Consider the following 18,262-nt stretch of genomic DNA (forward strand, 5'->3'; position numbering starts at 1 on the left):
GAAGCTTTCATTGGCTGTTAAGTGAAAAGGATGGAGTTTTGGTGCTGTTGAACTCACCTCACAGCAAGGATTATGCTGGATGGTTTATCATTGCCTTTCAAGCAGTCACTCAGGGCAGGAATTTGTCATTTGTTCACGTACCGGTGATAACCCACCTGATCTTCATGAAAGACGCTGTGGGGTCTTCAAACTCCACCAACTGAAGTTATCAGATGTGTCCCCAGGTTAACGTCCATCCGAGGGACGGTGGAAATGGTAACGCAACTCCCTTACAGTGAAGCACCGATCCGACGGTTTACAGTCGTGCCGAGAATCAAACCCAGACTAGACGGTTCTAAGGACGGATGGAGTTTGAGATTGTAATATTGAATTCATATACATCGGTTGAGTGGGTTGCTCATATTGGTTTATCTCAAGTTACATCAAGTGGTCTCTAACTTCTGGTGACATTCGCGTGATCAGATTTCCCAAACATCCCTATCTTCCACTGCTTCACGAGGCACTGGCAGAGACAGCTTGTTGTAGCTTTTACCCAATCCATCCAGCACATACACGGTCTGCCTCTTCCTCTTATTCCCTCAACTGCACTCAGCATGATTGACTTCCCCAGACTGTCGTTTTCTGCACGCATGATGTGTCCAAAGTATGACAGTTTCTGTTTCATCATCCACTCTTCTCGTATACATGGTGGTCTAATTTCCTCAAGCACTGATTTGTTTGTTCTTCTTGCAGTTCATGGGATTTTTTAACATTAGTCTCCAAGATCACATTTCAAAGCTCTCAATAACCTTCCTTTTTTTACTGTCCATGACTCTCATCCATCCATTGCAACTGGAAATACCAGAGAGATCATTCATCAGCCTCCTCTTGGTTTGTATTTCCAGATCTTTGTCAATCCTGACATTGATCTTCTCCCCATCGCGAACTATCTATTAACTTATCCTCCACATTCTCCACATCACGTATTAGTTTAGGTTATCGAAAATGCCATTTTATGGACTCTTCTTTTTTTTCGAGTTTTATGTTTGCAAAAGTTAATCATCTGGATTAATAAGTCAAGCTTACTGATTGACCAGAGGTGAAAATGTGAAAACAAAACCTTCAATTGCAGGTCAGTCAACATTGATTTCAACAATTATTTCATGCAGTGGGAAACATCCAATGAGATTTAATGAAATGCGGTTCAAATTAGCTTTTGTTTTGATCGTTTGGAGGAAACACAGGGCCATTCCTCTTATGCCCAAGTTCTGAGAGAGAGAGAGAGAGAGAGAGAGAGAGAGAGAGAGAGAGAGAGAGAGAGAGAGAGAGAGAGAGCGAGAGAGAACGAGAGAACGAGAGAGCGAGAGAGAACGAGAGAGAGAGAGAACGAGAGAGAAAGAGAGACCGAGAGAGAATGAGAGAGAGCGAGAGAGGGCGAGGGAGAGAGAGAGAGAGAACGAGAGAACGAGAGAGAGAGAGAGAGAACGAGAGAGAGAGAGAGAGAGAACGAGAGAGAGAGAGAGAGAACGAGAGAGAGAGAGAGAGAACGAGAGAGAGAGAGAGAAAACGAGAGAGAGAGAACGAACGAGAGAGAGAGAACGAACAAACCTTGCACACTCTTTTAATATGCCCTGCATGACTTATCGGCATGGCAACCGTTCCATTTGTCAACAAGGCAGAGAGCTTCCATATACAGCACCAAAATCTCACACCACCATTTCTTACATGCTTTGTTCTCCTAGTTCTATCGTTTACATTCTTCATGTAAATCTATTTATTGGTTTGGGACATTACACCAAATTTATCTTGTGTTCACAAAACAGTTCAGGTTATTGTTTTTTAATCCTTTGGTGGTTTATTGCAAATATTTCTACTTTTTTTATTTTGCTGCTTTCCTTCATCATATTAGCTCCTTTGATCATGATGGGATAACCAAATCTTCGATAACCACGACAGCTTTGAATTAAAATTTATTCATGAAGACGTTTTGTCAATCCCATTAAATAGGTGCAAACCTAAACAGAAAGTACATTCGTGAATGAGGTGCACAATGAGTCTCAGACACCTGGATATTTCAGATGGGCAGTCAGATACCCAACATATCAGGTGCATTAGTGAATTGCTGAGATGCAGATTCAAAGCAGTTGAACATCCATGAGACAGTTATTTAATCTACTGGCAGGGGTGTAGTCGAAAATGCTGAGATAGAGCTCAACAAAAATGTTGGCCGTAACATCACCACCGGATTTACTGTCGCATCAAGTTTTTATCATAACTCCAGCCATTTGAGTCCCCAGAAAATGAAATATGCACATTTTACCAATCTTCGCTCTGTCTCTCTCCGTCTCTCTCCGTCTCTCTCTCGTCTCTCTCGTCTCTGTCTCTCTCTCTCTCTCTCTCTCTCTCTCTCTCTCTCTCTCTCTCTCTCTCTCTCTCTCTCTCTCTCTCTCTCTCTCTCTCTCTCTCTCTCTCTCTCTCTCTCCCCCCCCGTCTCTCTCTCCCTCTCTGTCTCTGTCTCTCTCTGTCTCTCTCCCCTCTGTCTCTCTCCGTCTCTCTCGTCTCTCTCGTCTCTCTCTCTCTGTCTCTGTCTCTCTCTGTCTCTGTCTCTTTCTCTTTCTCTGTCTCTCTCTTTCTCTGTCTCTCTCTCTCTCTCTCTCTCTCTCTGTCTGTCTGTCTGTCTCTCTCTCTCTCTCTCTCTCTCTCTCTCTCTCTCTCTCTCTCTCTCTCTCTCTCTATGTGTGTCTCTGTGTCTCTGTCTCTCTCTCTCTCTCTCTGTGTCTGTGTGTCTCTGTCTCTGTCTCTCTCTCTCTCTCTCTATGTGTGTCTCTGGCTCTCTCTCTGTCTCTCTGGGTCTCTGGGTCTCTGTCTCTCCATGATGTGCCACCAAAGTAGCAATGGTTTGCGTTTGACTTCCCAGCAGTAGTTATTCCAGGAATTTGATCATGGTGCCAGCGACAGCTCGCCTACTCTTTACAAAGGACATCATGAGCTCTTTAATGTCCATCAACTAATGTCGGCCGACGTATGACATAACTCTTCACCAGTTCAACATCCATCCGAGGGACGTCACAATTGATTCAAGTCGTTTTTTTAATTGGGTGGACAGTTAAGCTAAGTCGTTTGCTGAACAGATTTATTTAATCTGGTGTTGGTGTAGCATAAGGCATGATGGGCTGAATGGACGACTCCTGTGCCAATTTCTTCATTATAGCTTTGTGCCAGGTGCACCCCAAGCACAGCAGCTGGTGCCCAATGAGCCCGATGCCCTAGTTGGTCATCTGGGCTGCCTGCCCCAAAATCCAGCCCTGTAGCCGGTAATACTCCTGGTCACGCTGATCCTGGAAAACAAAATTGAAACAGAGAATAGGTGGGAAAGGTGGTGTGTATGCTTAGTCAACATGTGCATCTTGATGTGGTCCTTGGCTATAAAATGCTCACATGCTGTCACCTTCCATCACCTGTGAGGGAAGGAAGGAAGGAGAGAGGGAGGGAATGGGGGGGGGATGAAGGTGCAGTAAATGGTAATTGCTCAGGGTGGTTGGTTGGGGGGGGGGTGGAGGGGTTCAGAGCTGTCAAAACAAGGTGGTAAACACAACATGGTAAGTTGAAAATCGTTCACATGCGAAACATCCACAGCATTAGAGAATATTTCGTCTTAATAAGTCAATCGTTCGTGTGCGAATTTGGCATTACAGAGGCCACCGAGTCCCACATTCCATCACACTAAGCATTTATGAGGAATTACTGACTATATATATATATATATATATATATATATATATATATATATATATATATATATATATATATATATATATATATATATATATATATACACACACACACACACACACACACACACACACACACACACACACACACACACACACACATACGATAAACTAAATGGAGATAATGGATGATAGTGTCTAAGAAGTGGGGAAATAAATGTTGATAAATTTATGTTGAAAATAAATCTCAGATTTTCATGTGGGGTTTTTTTTTTTCTTCTTCTTTAACTGTTGCGGAGCCAAGATCTGCTTCAGATGGATTGAGGTGCTGGAGCGGTGCTCTGGTGCACTTCATCAGCACTACACCCCCGCCTATTGGGCTCCCATATCACCAGTGTAATATGCCAGGTGGATACAAATGGGCTCAGGTGTTTATTGTACACTTCCACCGAGGCTGATGGAGCTGGAACACAATTCAACCACATTTAGTGCATGTGACATGTACATCTTTTTTTTTCTTCTTCTTCTCCTTCTTCTTCTTCTTTTTTCATTTTGCACATCCAGGCTGACAAAGGTGGCAAGCTTCTGAGTCCAAGGGATCTGATGGAGAAGGACAAGCAGGAGGCAAATGACAGTATCATGATGGCTGAGACTGCCCCATTTACACTGAAGCTTCCACCGGAAGGCCGCCGAAGACCACGGGTATGAACATGGGACAAATGTAAAGCCTGGGAATCTAGATTTTATCAGGAGGATCCTGTAGAAGGTATTCATACTCTAACTCATAAATGTTAACTGCAATGTCTCATTATGCACACAATGTCTGCAGAAAATTTGTCGCATTGCAAATATGGAGGTGTTTGTTTTACAATTTTTGTTTTTGAGACATGTCAATTCTTCTTCCTCTTTCGGCTTGCTCCCGTTAGGGGTCGCCACAGCGGACCAACTGTCTCCATTTTGCTCTATCCTCCACATCTTCCATTGACACTCCAACCACCCGCATGTCCGCCCTCACCGCATCCATGAACCTCTTCTTTGGCCTTCCTCTTCTCCTCCTGCCTGGCGGCTCCATCTTCAACATCCTTCTCCCGATATACTCCGTTTCCCTCCTGTGCACATGTCCAAACCATCGCAATCTCGCCTCTCTCACTTTGTCTCCAAACCGTCCTACCTGCGCTGTCCCTCTAATACACTCATTTCTTATCCTATCCATCCTCGTCACTCCCAACGAGAATCGCAGCATCTTTAACTCTGCCACCTCCAGCTCTGCTTCCTGTCTTTTTGTTAGCGCCACCGCCTCCAAACCATACAACATAGCTGGTCTCACTACCGTCTTGTATACTTTCCCCTTCACTCTTGCAGCTACCCTTCTGTCACAAATCACTCCTGCAACTCTTCTCCACCCACTCCATCCTGCCTGCACTCTCTTTTCACTTCTCTCGCACACTCTCCGTTACTTTGGACAGTTGATCCCAAGTATTTAAACCAATCCACCTTCCCCACCTCAACTCCTTGCAACCGCACCATACCACCACCCTCCCTCTCATTTACGCACATGTACTCCGTCTTTCTCCTACTGACTAACATTCCCCTTCTCTCCAGTGCGTACCTCCACCTCTCAAGGCTCGATTCAGCCTGCTCCCTACTCTCCCTACAGATCATGATGTCATCCGCGAACATCATGGTCCATGGGGACTCCAGTCTGATCTCGTCCGTCAACCTGTCCATCACCATTGCAAACAGGAAAGGGCTCAGAGTCGATCCTTGGTGCAATCCCACTTTAACCTTAAACCGGTCCGTCATTCCTACCGCACACCTCACCGCTGTCACACTGTCCTCATACATATCCTGCACGATCCTCACATACTTCTCCACCACTCCCGACTTCCTCATACAATGCCACAACTCCTCTCTTGGCACCCTATCATAAGCTTTCTCTAAATCCACAAACACACAATGTAACTCTTTCTGGCCTTCCCTATACTTCTCCATCAACATTCTCAAAGCAAACATCGCATCAGTAGTGCTCTTTCCTGGCATAAACCCATATTGCTGCTCACAGATCGTCACCTCTCCTCTCAACCGAGCTTCCACTACTCTTTCCCACAACTTCATGGTGTGGCTTAACAACTTTATCCCTCTGTAATTTCCACAGCTCTGCACATCACCCTTATTCTTGAAAATCGGAATCAGTACACTTAATCTCCACTCCTCCGGCATCCTCTCACTTTCCAAGACTTTATTAAACAATCTGGTTAACAACCCCACTGCCATCTCTCCTAAGCACTTCCATGCCTCCACTGGTATTCCATCTGGGCCAACCGCCTTTCCACTTTTCATCTTCTTCATAGCAGTCCTCACTTCATCCTTACTGATCCACCCCACTTCCAGATTCACTATCTCCACCTCTTCCAACCTTCTCTCTCTCTCATTTTCTTCATTCATCAGCTCCTCAAAGTACTCCATCCACCTTCTCAACACACTCTCCTCGCCCGTCAGCACATTCCCATTTGCGTCCTTTATCACCCTAACCTGCAGCACATCCTTCCCAGCTCGGTCCCTCTGTCTTGCCAATCGGTACAAATCCTTTTCCCCTTCTTTTGTATCCAACTTCTCATACAGCTCGTCATATGCCTTTTCCTTGGCCTTAGCCACCTCTCTTTTTGCTTTTCGACGCCACTCCTTGTACTCCTGCCGACTTTCTTCATCTCTCTGACTATCCCACTTCTTTTTAGCCAACCCCTTCTTCCTTATACTTTCTTGTACTTCCTCATTCCACCACCAAGTCCACCACCAAGTCATTCCACCACCAAGTCACCACCAATTGAGACATGTCAATCCACCAGTGAAATTTTGAGCAGAAATTTATGAATCGTAAGGGTGGTTACTCCGACCCCCATTAAACCACCCCCAAACTTCCAGGTTTTCTTTCTGAGAGTTTGCTTCTGTATCCATCTTACCCAACCCTTGCATTCTTTGTTACCCCTCATCCTCACCCATATCCCTTGTTGTCCTTCAATCCTGCTGTTAGTGTCCCCCCTCTCTTTCTGCTGTTCCTTTTGCTCTGTTGTGTCCTGATCCCTTCTGTTACAGCTCTTACATGAGCCTTCACTGTTTACAAAATAGACCTTTAGGTTTCACTGATTCCAACTGATTGTTAACAGCAACAGTATAAATATTTTTCCAACTAATAACTTTGTGTCTGAGACAGGTTCAGAACCCAGAGCAGAGCAATGCAAGAGCAGGGGTCTTCAGTTCTGGGAAACAGCTGCAGAGAAGTACATCTCAGCAGTCGACAGGCCGAGCTGCAGCCTTTGCAAATGGAAAATCAAACTCGAGTCTTAAATATACACCCAGAAGTGAGCGCTATCTTCACGGCCCAACTTTTCCATTTGACAACAGATTAGGTGAGATACCTGCATGTAAATTACCAGGTTGAAAATACGTATGTTCTGGCATATTTTTGGTGTTGGTTGACATCCTAAGGTAGAGATAGATATGTGTTGGTAAATGTAGGCTGTTTATTTATTTTCCACAAACATATGTTGCTGTCCTATCTCTGCCTAAAACATCCTTTTTTCAACTTCTCTCCACTGTTTGTCATATTTGTTTCACTGACATCACCTTCTGCATTGCGTTATTTTTGACAGAAGAGGTATCCAGTCAAACTGCAGCAGATTGGAAGAACCCAGAGTATCAAGCACTTTCTGAGGCAACAAGTCCTTTGTTTGTCACATGGCTGCCATCTAATCCATTCTCGGACACGATCGACGGCTCTAATCAACCTCTACCGATATCCCACTCTGAGAATATTCCCAGCTCTGAGTATGTGGCAGTATCAGCACCAAAGGAAAAAGGCACATTCAACAATCCTGACTACATCAACACACACCAGGTAGTGTTGGACAACCCAGAGTACCACCATACCAATGGGATTGCTCGGACCCCAATTGCGGTAAATCCAGACTACCGTCCAGTAGCACTTGCTTGGCCAGCTGACAGGACAAACAGCCATATCAGCACGGATGTCTAGCTTTCCGAACATTGCCTGATGAATCAAGCAAACATTTTCATCACAATCATGTTGTAAGTTACGGCGATTTAAAGAAGTTTTTCAATGCTCTAAAATATTCCAAAATAAAGTCAGTACTTGAGGAGCATCTCCAGAGGAGCATATTAACTGTTCAGGGAAGTAGAAAGACAAAAAGGCTGCTTCAGCAGGTTCAATCAAAAGTGACTCCAATGGAGTCCAAACAAAACCAGCAATGGCAACTGCAGCATCAGCGGTAGCATAGATTCTTCTTCAAAAGGATATTTGTTTTTATGAACAATTACATTGCATTTTTAGCGTATGAGAGACCTCGCAAACGATAACTTATTCGTTATTATGAATTCATCATCATGTATCATATCCTCTCCAATAACATAAATTAAGCCCATGCCTGTACGTCTGTCCTTTATGAAAACAGCTTGCTAACCTCCACCCAGTTTTGCATTCCTGGGTTATCCCGGGTCAGGTCAAGGGCATTAGATAAATCCTCCCTACCCTCCCCCACTCCACTCACTCTCCGTGCGAGTGTGGGGAGACGATTTGCCATTTTCGCCTGGACACGTGGAATAGTGCAGGTACTTTCACCAATGATCCCTGCCGGAGGGAGGGGGTACTGCGGGTGGGAAATGATGCCAATTGTGAAAACAAATCCTCCCCCTCCTCCTCCTCCCGGAGGGAGAGGCTATTGAATTGTGTGAAAAGGTTTCCAAAGAATGTTACGACAACATCGATTGCATGCGTTGAAAAATGCCATTGATATTTCATTTGGATAACAACAGGACATTCTGCAAAAGTCAAACGCATGGCAGGGTTACTTTTATAGCAAGTAGTTTAAGTTTGTTTCAATGGTGGTTTTTTTTTTGTTTGTTTGTTTGTTTTTAAACATTTTATACAAGCAACAGAGACAAATGTATTAATGTCAAATTGTCTTTTAAAAAAGATTATATTTTCTACAATGAATGGAATTTGAGATTTCTAATTTTAACAAGTTGATTTACATGCTCTTGGAATAACATTTTTATGGGAATATATGTATTTGTGACATCGCTGTGTTGTGAGAGTCCAATTAAAGTCTGGAATTTTCTCTTTTTTTTTTAGCAGCTTCTTAATTGTTTTTCTGTGAGATGATTTATAAGATTCATTACCATGTGTGGAACTTAGAAAATAACAAAGAACATTGATCAATGCATGATAAATGCTGAAATAAGGAAAGCAATATGTTGCAGCTTTACAACTTAAATTATTCTCAAAATTAGATTTTAGGATGTTTAGCTTATCTGTAATTGAAATTCCAGATAAGGAATTGTCATCGTGCACCATCCGCAAGTACCTCTGTTCGTCCGTCTCCTATTTTGACTTCTCCGGCCAGACAGCTGGGCCGATCAAGCTGAAATTTGGCAGCAATGTTCCTCTCCAGACTGGTAACAGGAATTGTAAAGCTCATTCTGGTCACATGATTTCAGGTAGGTCAAAATGGCTGACTCAGTAAATATTTTGGAAAATTGTGTAAATTATTTCAGAAATTTTCTTCTCCTGATCCACCAGTCAGAATGATACCAAATTTGGGTTTCAACATTGGGCCAGAGTAGGGATGTTAAATTGCCAGTCATTCCGATAACGTGTCCGGAAGTGTGCCAAAATGGCGGCTGCGCACATTCCTTCCAAAATCTTCTCCAGACCCACGAGCCAGAATGCTACCAAATTTGAGTTACAGCTTTAGGACAGGGTCGTGATGTTAAATTGTGGAGGTCATGCCGATCACATGACCAGAATTGTGTCAAAATGGTGGACTTGGTAAATGTTTGGGAAAATCATGTAAATTCCTTCAAAAGCCTTCCTCTCCAGACCCACCAGTCAGAATGCTGCCAAATTCGGGATGCAAAATTATCCCAGGGCCCAGATAAACTGCAGGTCCAGTGCTCCTATTTTTACCTCTGCCACTGAAGGTAAAGGAGGTTGTTTTCACCCCTTCTTTCTGTGTCTGTTTGTCTGTCTGTCTGTCTGTCTGTGTGCAGGTTATTTCAAAAAGTTAATGACAGATTCAGATAAAATTTTGTGCACAGCTTGGATGTGAGACAAGGATGAACCGATTAGATTTTGGTGAAGATCTGGATCTGGATCGGACTACTAGAATTTTTTAAGTGATTCTTCTCCACTGAGAGAAAGCCAAAAACGATATACAACTGGATATCTCAAAAAGTTGTGGAGAGATTCGAACAAAACTTGGTGACCGATTGGGGGTGTGGCATGGACGAATTGATTAGATTTTGGTGAAGATCCGAATCTATATCTGGATACAAGAATTATTTAATTTCTAAAGTGATTCTTCACTATTGAGAGACAGGGCCAAAAACGATATGTAGCGTTTTCATTCATTCATTCATTTTTGGCTTATTTTAAAAAGCATCCTTGGTAAAGGCAGTCAGAAGACTAGGTACAAGGTTTACATCAGAACAGCAAGAAGAATCATGTTAATAACAAATGTAAAAGTACCAAGATCACAAGAGAAGTTAAAACACAATTCACACAAGCGTTATACATGCAATTAATATACACATCTATATAACAAAATTGAGCATTTTCGTCAACAAAGAAGTTGAAGAATTTTTATACCTTTGAGTCTTACACTAAGTTAGGTCAAGATGATGAGCATTTCTGAGTTGAATATTATGACTAAGCACAGATTGATGGGTGGAAGAAAGAATGCCACGGTGATGCTCAGACTTTTAGAAGACCAAGTCGAAAACGCAAGAGAAGTTCATTCCTCTGTTCACTCAACAATTGTATATCAAAATCTGTAAATAAACAAGGGATGCAGGTAAGAGAGAGGGGTCGGGGAGGATGTTGGGAGTGGATAAAGTGGATGCAGAAGCAAACTCTCAGGCAGTAAAATGTGGAAATTTTGAAGTTTGTAGGGGGGGGGAATTAACGGTGGTGCAAAAGATCATGGTTTTGAATGGAGGATTATCTGAGATGGTGTTGAAAAGCTGTCTTGAGTGAAGAATGAGATTGGAGAGAATCTGGAAGTTGGTGGGAAAAATGAAAGAATGAGTGGAGGTCAGCAGTGATTCTGGATTTTGAGTTTCACCAGAAGATAGTGGACTGTGCGAGTCGAGCAGATACCTGAGGCGGACGAAGCATGGAAAGAACAGATGCTGCAAGACCAGAAAAGAGGCAAAAGAAGACAGGGAGACCACCGACTTGTCTGCGATGGGAAAGTTTAGGCCCAGAGACTCAGCTTCATTGGGGGGAGATTCCAATTATCTTGAAAACCTCCATTTCCATGCCGTAAAGATGAGAAAGGTGTGAAGTGGGATGCAAGCCCAGAGCAGGACTCCATCAAGCTTCAGATGTGGTGGATAGGAGTTCAGGCAGGTGTGGTGGATAGGAATTCATGTGTGCCAAGGAAGGACTCTGCATGGTGAAGGATAACCAGTCAGCGGCTGGCTTTGAAGGCCAAATTTGAAATGTGATTTGCCCAAGAAAGATCATGGTTGATAAATGAGATCCAAGAGTTTGAGTGACTGAACTTCTTCAAGAGGATTGTGAAGGTTTGTGGGAGAGTTTGCCAGAAAATCCTTTCAGAGAAAGGGAGAGATTTTTTTTTTTTTTGTATACCTTGTCGAGGCTCGTGTGAGAGCGAACACACAACGCACATCAAGGGGGCATGAGACAAGAGGGGAGGGAGTGGGAAGGACAAAACAGTGGGGAACAGAGACATTAGGAGATCTGTGGGAGGGAGAGGGATGTGACAGGGAACATGGGGAAGAGAAGATGGACATTACAGGGACTTTCAGGAAGGAAAGCAGGGGAATTGAAGGAAGTGGGCTTGGGTGGATTATCGGGGGTAGAAAAGATCGAGGATTTGGATGGGGGATGATAAGACGTGGTGGTGAACAGCTGTTTTGAAAGCCTGGAGGGAAGAATGGGAAAGAATAGAGTGAGGGAGTTTATTCCAAAGGCGGGGAAAAAGAGGAATGAAAGAGTGAAGATGAGCAGTGATTCGTGATTTTGGTAGTTTTACCAGAAGGGGGTTGTTGGCAGACCTTGAGCGCCCTGAGGAAATGTGGTGGGGACAAATCGCAGAGAGAGCAGGGGGGCGAGGCTGGAGAGGAGACTGTAGAAGACAGAAAGACCACCGACCAACCTGCGGTGATTGAGTGAGAGGCCCAAAGACTTAGCCTCATTGCGGGAGATGCCGATGATCCAATATTTGTCAGGATTGAAAGGCATATTCGAAGTGTTTGACCAGCTTGTGATTCTATCAAGGTCTAAAGAGTGGGAAGAGCTGCTGTCCACCTGTCTGAAAAATGAGGGGTATAATAGCAGAGGGTGGAGTCAATAGCAAATTGATAAAGAGAATTTTTCCAGAGAGTTAGAGAGATTGTTGATGAAGATTTGGAAAAGGACTAGGCCCAAAACACTGCCTTGGGGCACTCCAGCCTTGACAGAGAGAGAAGATTAAAGGATTCCATTGAGAGCCACACATTGGTTGAGAGTAGAGGATGTTCGTAAGCCACAGTACATGTGCAGTTTGCCTTGGATCCCATAGCTAGAGAGTTTGGAGAGCAAGGCGGGTTGCCAGACTGTCTCGAAAACTCAAGATATTTCTAGTGAGACGGCCCTGATCTCATGCCTGTCATTAAGGGCCTCCATCCATTATTGGGAGAATAAAAGCAACATGTCTAAGGCAGAGTGACTTGTTCTGAATTTGAATTGATGATCTGAGATAAGGTCGTTGAAGAAAAGGAAGGACTTTCTGTGAACTGCGATAACAGAGTCCATGACCTTTCTGATAAGAGGAAATAAGCTGATGGGTTAAGGAGATTGGTTTTTTGCACCTTGTTTCTGTAAAGCAGTGATGTTGGCTGAATTAAAAGCAGATGGAAGATGACCTCAGCCCGAGGGTAAATGACAGGGTGAAAAGGGCAGATAGAGGAAGTGCAAGAGCAGCAGAGCAGGTTTTTAGGACACGTGAGCTGATGCCCTCCGGTCCAGTTACAGAGTCGGTGCCAAGAGTTGCCAGAAACTTCTTCACATTCTCAGGTGTAAAAATACAGAGTCTAGGAGTATTTGAGTATGATGGGTAGGATGGGTACAGAGAAAGAGAGAGTGAGGGTTTGAGGGACACAAGATTTGGAAGGAAACACAGAATTGAGACACTTGGACACAGAATTGAGGCATTTGGCCTTCTTACGGTTGAGGTCGGCTGTAGTGCCATTTGAAGAGAGGGAAGGAATGGAAGGGGAACATACTCAAGAGACAGACTTATCAAGGTGCCACCAGGTTTTAAAGGAAGGTGACAAGTTTGAAAGTTCATTCTTGAAGTTTTCCACATGTTGTTTTCTGGTCCCTCCTGAGAGTGGACAAACACTGTTGTGGACTTTTCTGGAATTCACTGAGATTGCCTTCCGTCAGACTTTCTGTCCAGGAGAAGGCAAGTTGTTTTAGGCAACTACCTCACCACAGGATTCAGTCAGTGTACCATGGGTGGAAGGATGAGAATGATAACGGAAGACGAGATGGGATGAGTATGTGCGTAAAAGAGAGCAGGTTTCTGTGGAAGAATTTCCAAGCTGTGTTCGGGGCATGGGGGGGGGGGTGACGTGATGGAGCTGAGAACATGGGGGTGACATCAGAGAGGTGTGACAATGGCGGTGATCCTAAATGCTGCGTGTGTGAGCTGTGATTAAACTCCTTGCCTTTGAGGTCGAGCCTCTGAGTGATATATTACAGGATGAGTCTGTGCATAAGAGAGAGAGAGCAGGTTTCTGTGGAAGAATTCCCAAGTTGAATTAATAGCAGGGGTGGTACATATAGGAGACGAGTCCTGAAGTGCAAAGGCTGCTTGCAGTCCCTGCCATTTTGCCTGAGTGAACTGTTAGACTCGCCATCACTGAGGCTGTTCTCTGATAATAACCAAAGAGATGTTGATCTTCACAAGCATATGATCAGATGAACCAAATGGAGCAGAGGAAGAGCAGGAGACATTACTGGGGTCATGACCAAATCCAAAAGGGGGGATTTGCCATTGCCAGAAATGCGGGTAGGAAAGTTTGCAGATTCAGTCAGTTGGAGTTACAGAAGTCCTTTGCTGAAATGCCATGACTGGTGAGAGAGAGGTAACAACACCCAGCCATTTGGCATGGTGACAACTTAAGTCACCCCATATGAGGAAGAGAGAATTTGTATGAGTGGTTTGAAAGTTGGATCATAGAGAGAGAGAGAGAGAGAGAGAGAGAGAGAGAGAGAGAGAGAGAGAGAGAGAGAGAGAGAGAGAGAGAGAGAGAGAGAGAGAGAGAGAGAGAGAGAGAGAGAGAGAGAGAGAGAGAGAGAGAGAGAGAGAGAGAGAGAGAGAGAGAGAGAGAGAGAGAGAGAGAGAGAGAGAGAGAGAGAGAGAGAGAGAGAGAGAGAGAGAGAGAGAGAGAGAGAGAGAGAGAGAGAGAGAGAGAGAGAGAGAGAGAGAGAGAGAGAGAGAGAGAGAGAGAGAGAGAGAGAGAGAGAGAGAGAGAGAAAGATCATCATCACTGTTGGGAGGACGGTACAACACACAGACAAACATGAGGTGGGAGTGGACATAAAATCACAGCCAGAGGTACTCTGTGTTCGGGAGGTGTAATGGCAGTACATGGACAGCGAGAAATGGAGTTCTTGATGTCCAGTGCGACCCCACATCCATACTGGGGTTCAGGTCGATCAAACCGGAAGAGACAATAGCTAAGGAGAGACACTAAGAAATTGGGGACATCCTGTTGAAGGAAGAATTCTGTTCAACACATGGTTATTGGCAGTGTTCTTGATTGAGAGATTTGGCAGGTTGGAATAGAGACCTTGGATGTTTAAAGTCCACACAGTTAGGGACAGTGGAGTCGTAGCTGCTGGCAGTGTGCAGGAATGTGGAAAGGAGCAAGGAGAGGGGCAGGGTAAGGGAAGATGGGAGGGTGGGGAGTGTGGAGTGTTGGGTGGTGGGGGGAGCAGGGAGGGTACAGACTGGGGTGGAGGTAGGAGGGGGTTGGATGAGGAGAACTGAGAGGAGAAGGTTCTCATCGTGTGCTGCCTTTTTGGCTGCTGGTTGCATCATGGTTAGGGGTGCGGCTATGCTGCTGATGCAGTGCCCCTATTACCAGTATACTGGTGCCCATTTCGCCAACCTCAGAAGGATGGAAGGCTGAATCAACCCCTGGTGTTAGTTCAGTGGAAAATGGAGCTCAAACTCAGGACCCTAAGATCCCAAGCCACCACCCTAACCGTGAACCCACCACCAGGCAGAGGGGAAGGTGAGAGGGACTTGAGAGGGTGAGGGTTGTGGGAAACTGAGATTGGTCAGGAGGAGAAGGAAGCTGAGAGAGAGTGGGACAAGAGGGAAGCTGAGATGCGGTGGGACGAGGGTGAAGAAGATTGGGGGGGAGGGTACTGACATGGAAAGGGTTGACACCATTAATGAAGGGAAATTGATTATCGGGTGCACATAACCTCTGCAAAATTGCCATCTCAGGATTCACAAACTTGACATATGGAGACAGAGTTCATGAGAGGGATGGAAAAATGTTTTCCATTGATGGCATGGACGAAGGTGGAGTTCTAGGTATGAGAGGAGGGTGGATGAATTAGCCATTTGGGAGTGAAAAGGTCTCGAGAAAGAATCCTTGTGAAAAATAAGAAGAGGAAGAAGAAGAAGAGGAAGAAGGAGAATGCATGGATTGTTCCTGATGGAGTAGGAAGGTGAGTGAGGCATTTTCAAATACATTTTAAATCCGTTTTAAAATGTTACTACGAGCTCTTAAAGGAAGAAACGTTTCATTGAGTGAAGATTCAGTTTTGGGGATATTGAAAAAGAGAAGGGAAGGAGAATGAAGGAGAAACTGGACGTGGCAGATTGTGTTCATGTTTTTATTTTTTTGGAGTGAAGAAAAGTTTTTTTTTAGATTTTTTTGGGATCAAGTTGAGGGATGAGGAATTAAAATGCTTGTGAGAAATGAAGCGAAAACCAAGCACGTATGGTCAAAGCAGAGACAGAAGCAACATGCTGACTAGCCGAGCCCTGAGCAAGTAGGCCGGACTTCAACAGGGACATGAATTCAATAATTAAACACAATTATAGATACGGTTTGTCATGGAGAATTGGATGAAAACATTCCCAGCAGCACAAGAATTAAAATAAAACGGTAAAACACAATGTCTTGGAAGCTATAACGGAGGGTTTGTTGATGAGTTGGAGGGAGGAACTGCTCAGACTAGTGTCACAGATAAAGGGAACCGGAATCGGACGTCCAAAGTGCTGATGTAAACACTGCTAATTTACAAATACGTGTGTGGGGGCCAATTATAACTAAAGTAGACGAGGATGCCACAATTCCCACAGATCCTATTTCCTCTCTTCCCCATCTCCAGTTTCTTACCTCTGTCACCGAAGATGGTGGACGTTTTTTTCACCCTGTCTGTCTGTCTGTCTGTCTGTCTGTCTGCAGGATGTATCAAAAAGCGACAGACACATTTGGATTAAATTTGGTGGTCAGGTTTGGTGTGTGACAAGGACTAATTGATTCGATATTGGTGAAGATCTGGATCTGGATACGAGAATTTTTAAAACGACAAGTCTGGAGACGGCGATGGTTCACGAGCAATGTACACGAGGGTGCATGAAACGCCCCCTTTTTGTGAAAGTAAGAAAAACATAACGGCGATAGGACAGATGTGTCCGAATACATGACAAAACATTTCTCATTTTTTTTCAGAATTTTCAGTCATTATCTTGGGGGTCCACATCGAGGTCAAAGTTCAGGCACGCAGCTCCTGCGCATTTTTCAGAATAAGTGTTATTTTTCACTGTATAGTAATCAAAACTTGTATTTGGTGGTGAAATAATTCTGACATATCAATGTACTGCTCCTTTGGTGATGTTCCAGTGATGTAGAGCCAATCAAATTTTCCGGGAAATTTGCCGGAGAAGCGGGAAACTGGTGATTTTCCCAGAAAAAAAAACAAAATGGTAACAAATGCCTCGGTTCTGTCAAATTCATGGCTTTATTACCCAGAATTATGTGTATTCAAATCAAGGTACTCAGATAATATCATTAATGATCAAGTTTCAAGCGTTTCTAGAGATTCGGATTCTCTTTCCTGTCATTCTCAGTGACTTGTTGCATATTCTAGAAGTGTTCTTCAGACCTAGCTGCACCGAGAGAGTCCGTTCCGAGTTTTATTAGACGTTCAGCCGCATCATTCTTTACATTGAGTGCTTTGGTTTTAGATTTTGAATCCACATAGGCTGAAAGTGTTGCCACTCACTTACTTCATACGTTAAGAATGAATCGTCCAGTTCAAGTTCTTGGAACACAAACCAAGAATAAACCGAGACAAAGTCAAATAGGCGAGATGTCAAGTGAATGTCCTTGGGGAAGTGAGGCTTTCCGAAGTCTGTACCAAAGCGCCCAATAGGCAATAGTCCAAGTTCCTCTCTATCAGGCTTGACAGAGATGATACGGTCAGCCAGTCGACGCTTCTCTGCACTTGGAACATCCTCAGTGAATAAGGCTCAGGGCACAAACTCAGCTGTACCAAAGATGACGCTGTAGAGCTTTGATAGCGGATGCAGAAACCTCAGGGTCCACAGATCCATAGCATATGAGATCTTTATACAGACACAAATCGTTGTATGGCGCATGTACACAATCCTCCGGGAAAACAAAATTTCCGGGAAAAGATACCATTTTCCGGGAAACTGTGCCAACAAATTAGAAGCCAACCATGTTACAAACATCACCAAAAGAACAGTACATTGATATGTCAGAATTATTTCACCACCAGACACAAGTTTTGATCACTATACAGTGAAAAATAACACTTATTCTGAAAAATGTGCAGCAGCTGCATGCCTGAACTTTGACCCCGATGTGGACCCCTAAGATTATGACCGAAAATTCTGAAAAAAAAATGAGAAATGTTTTTTTCATGTATTCAAACACATCTGTCCTATCGCCGTTATGTTTTTCAAACATTTGCAAAAAAGGGGGCGTTTGATGCACCCTAATGTACATGGTTCGCCTTTTTCGAGGGGACGCCACGGGCAAACTGGCGGGAATCGGGAAAAACGTAAACGATGAAAGTTGTAGTACTCGAAGAGCACTACTTGCATACCAACTTTCATTCGAAACAGTTGAAAACCCTAGGAGCTCGATGCCCAATTTATTGATTTTTTGACATTTTCTCAGTTCGTGACTTTGTGACCTTGACCTTGGGACGAAAATGAAAAATCCAGCTACGTGGGGCTATGCAGGTGCCATTGGGCTAACCAAATACCGAAACCCCTGCCAGATTCGACAAACCCCCTCGGAGAAGATGTAACTTGAAACCGGCTACCCCCTAAAAATAAAGTTTTTGGGCGTGGCTCCGCCCATAATGGGTGCAGCACGCCTATTCTCCGGAAAACACAACAAGATCATGATACAAACCTCACACCCGAATTTTATCAAGATCGGATCAAAACCCACGGAGCTATGCT

The 18,262-nt window shown here is 44.1% G+C and overlaps 1 protein-coding gene across 2 annotated transcripts in view; it reads left to right on the forward strand.

Moving 5' to 3' along the window:
- LOC147029459 (receptor tyrosine-protein kinase erbB-4-like) overlaps window positions 1-8,850 on the forward strand; it is a 147,389-nt gene extending 138,539 nt beyond the window's left edge. For both annotated transcript variants that reach the window (XM_085872518.1, XM_085872517.1), the window contains exons 25-27: window positions 4,275-4,412; window positions 6,922-7,117; window positions 7,361-8,850. In XM_085872518.1, the coding sequence (XP_085728644.1) occupies window positions 4,275-4,412; window positions 6,922-7,117; window positions 7,361-7,743 (717 nt within the window). In that variant the 3' untranslated portion in view covers window positions 7,744-8,850. The remainder of the gene's footprint in view (window positions 1-4,274; window positions 4,413-6,921; window positions 7,118-7,360) is intronic.
- Window positions 8,851-18,262: the final 9,412 nt, after the last annotated feature.

The sequence above is a fragment of the Eptatretus burgeri genome, chromosome 3 (genome assembly GCF_056783735.1).
Source record: "Eptatretus burgeri isolate ZD-2024b chromosome 3, Ebu_testis_v1, whole genome shotgun sequence".
Classification (NCBI taxonomy): domain Eukaryota; kingdom Metazoa; phylum Chordata; class Myxini; order Myxiniformes; family Myxinidae; genus Eptatretus; species Eptatretus burgeri.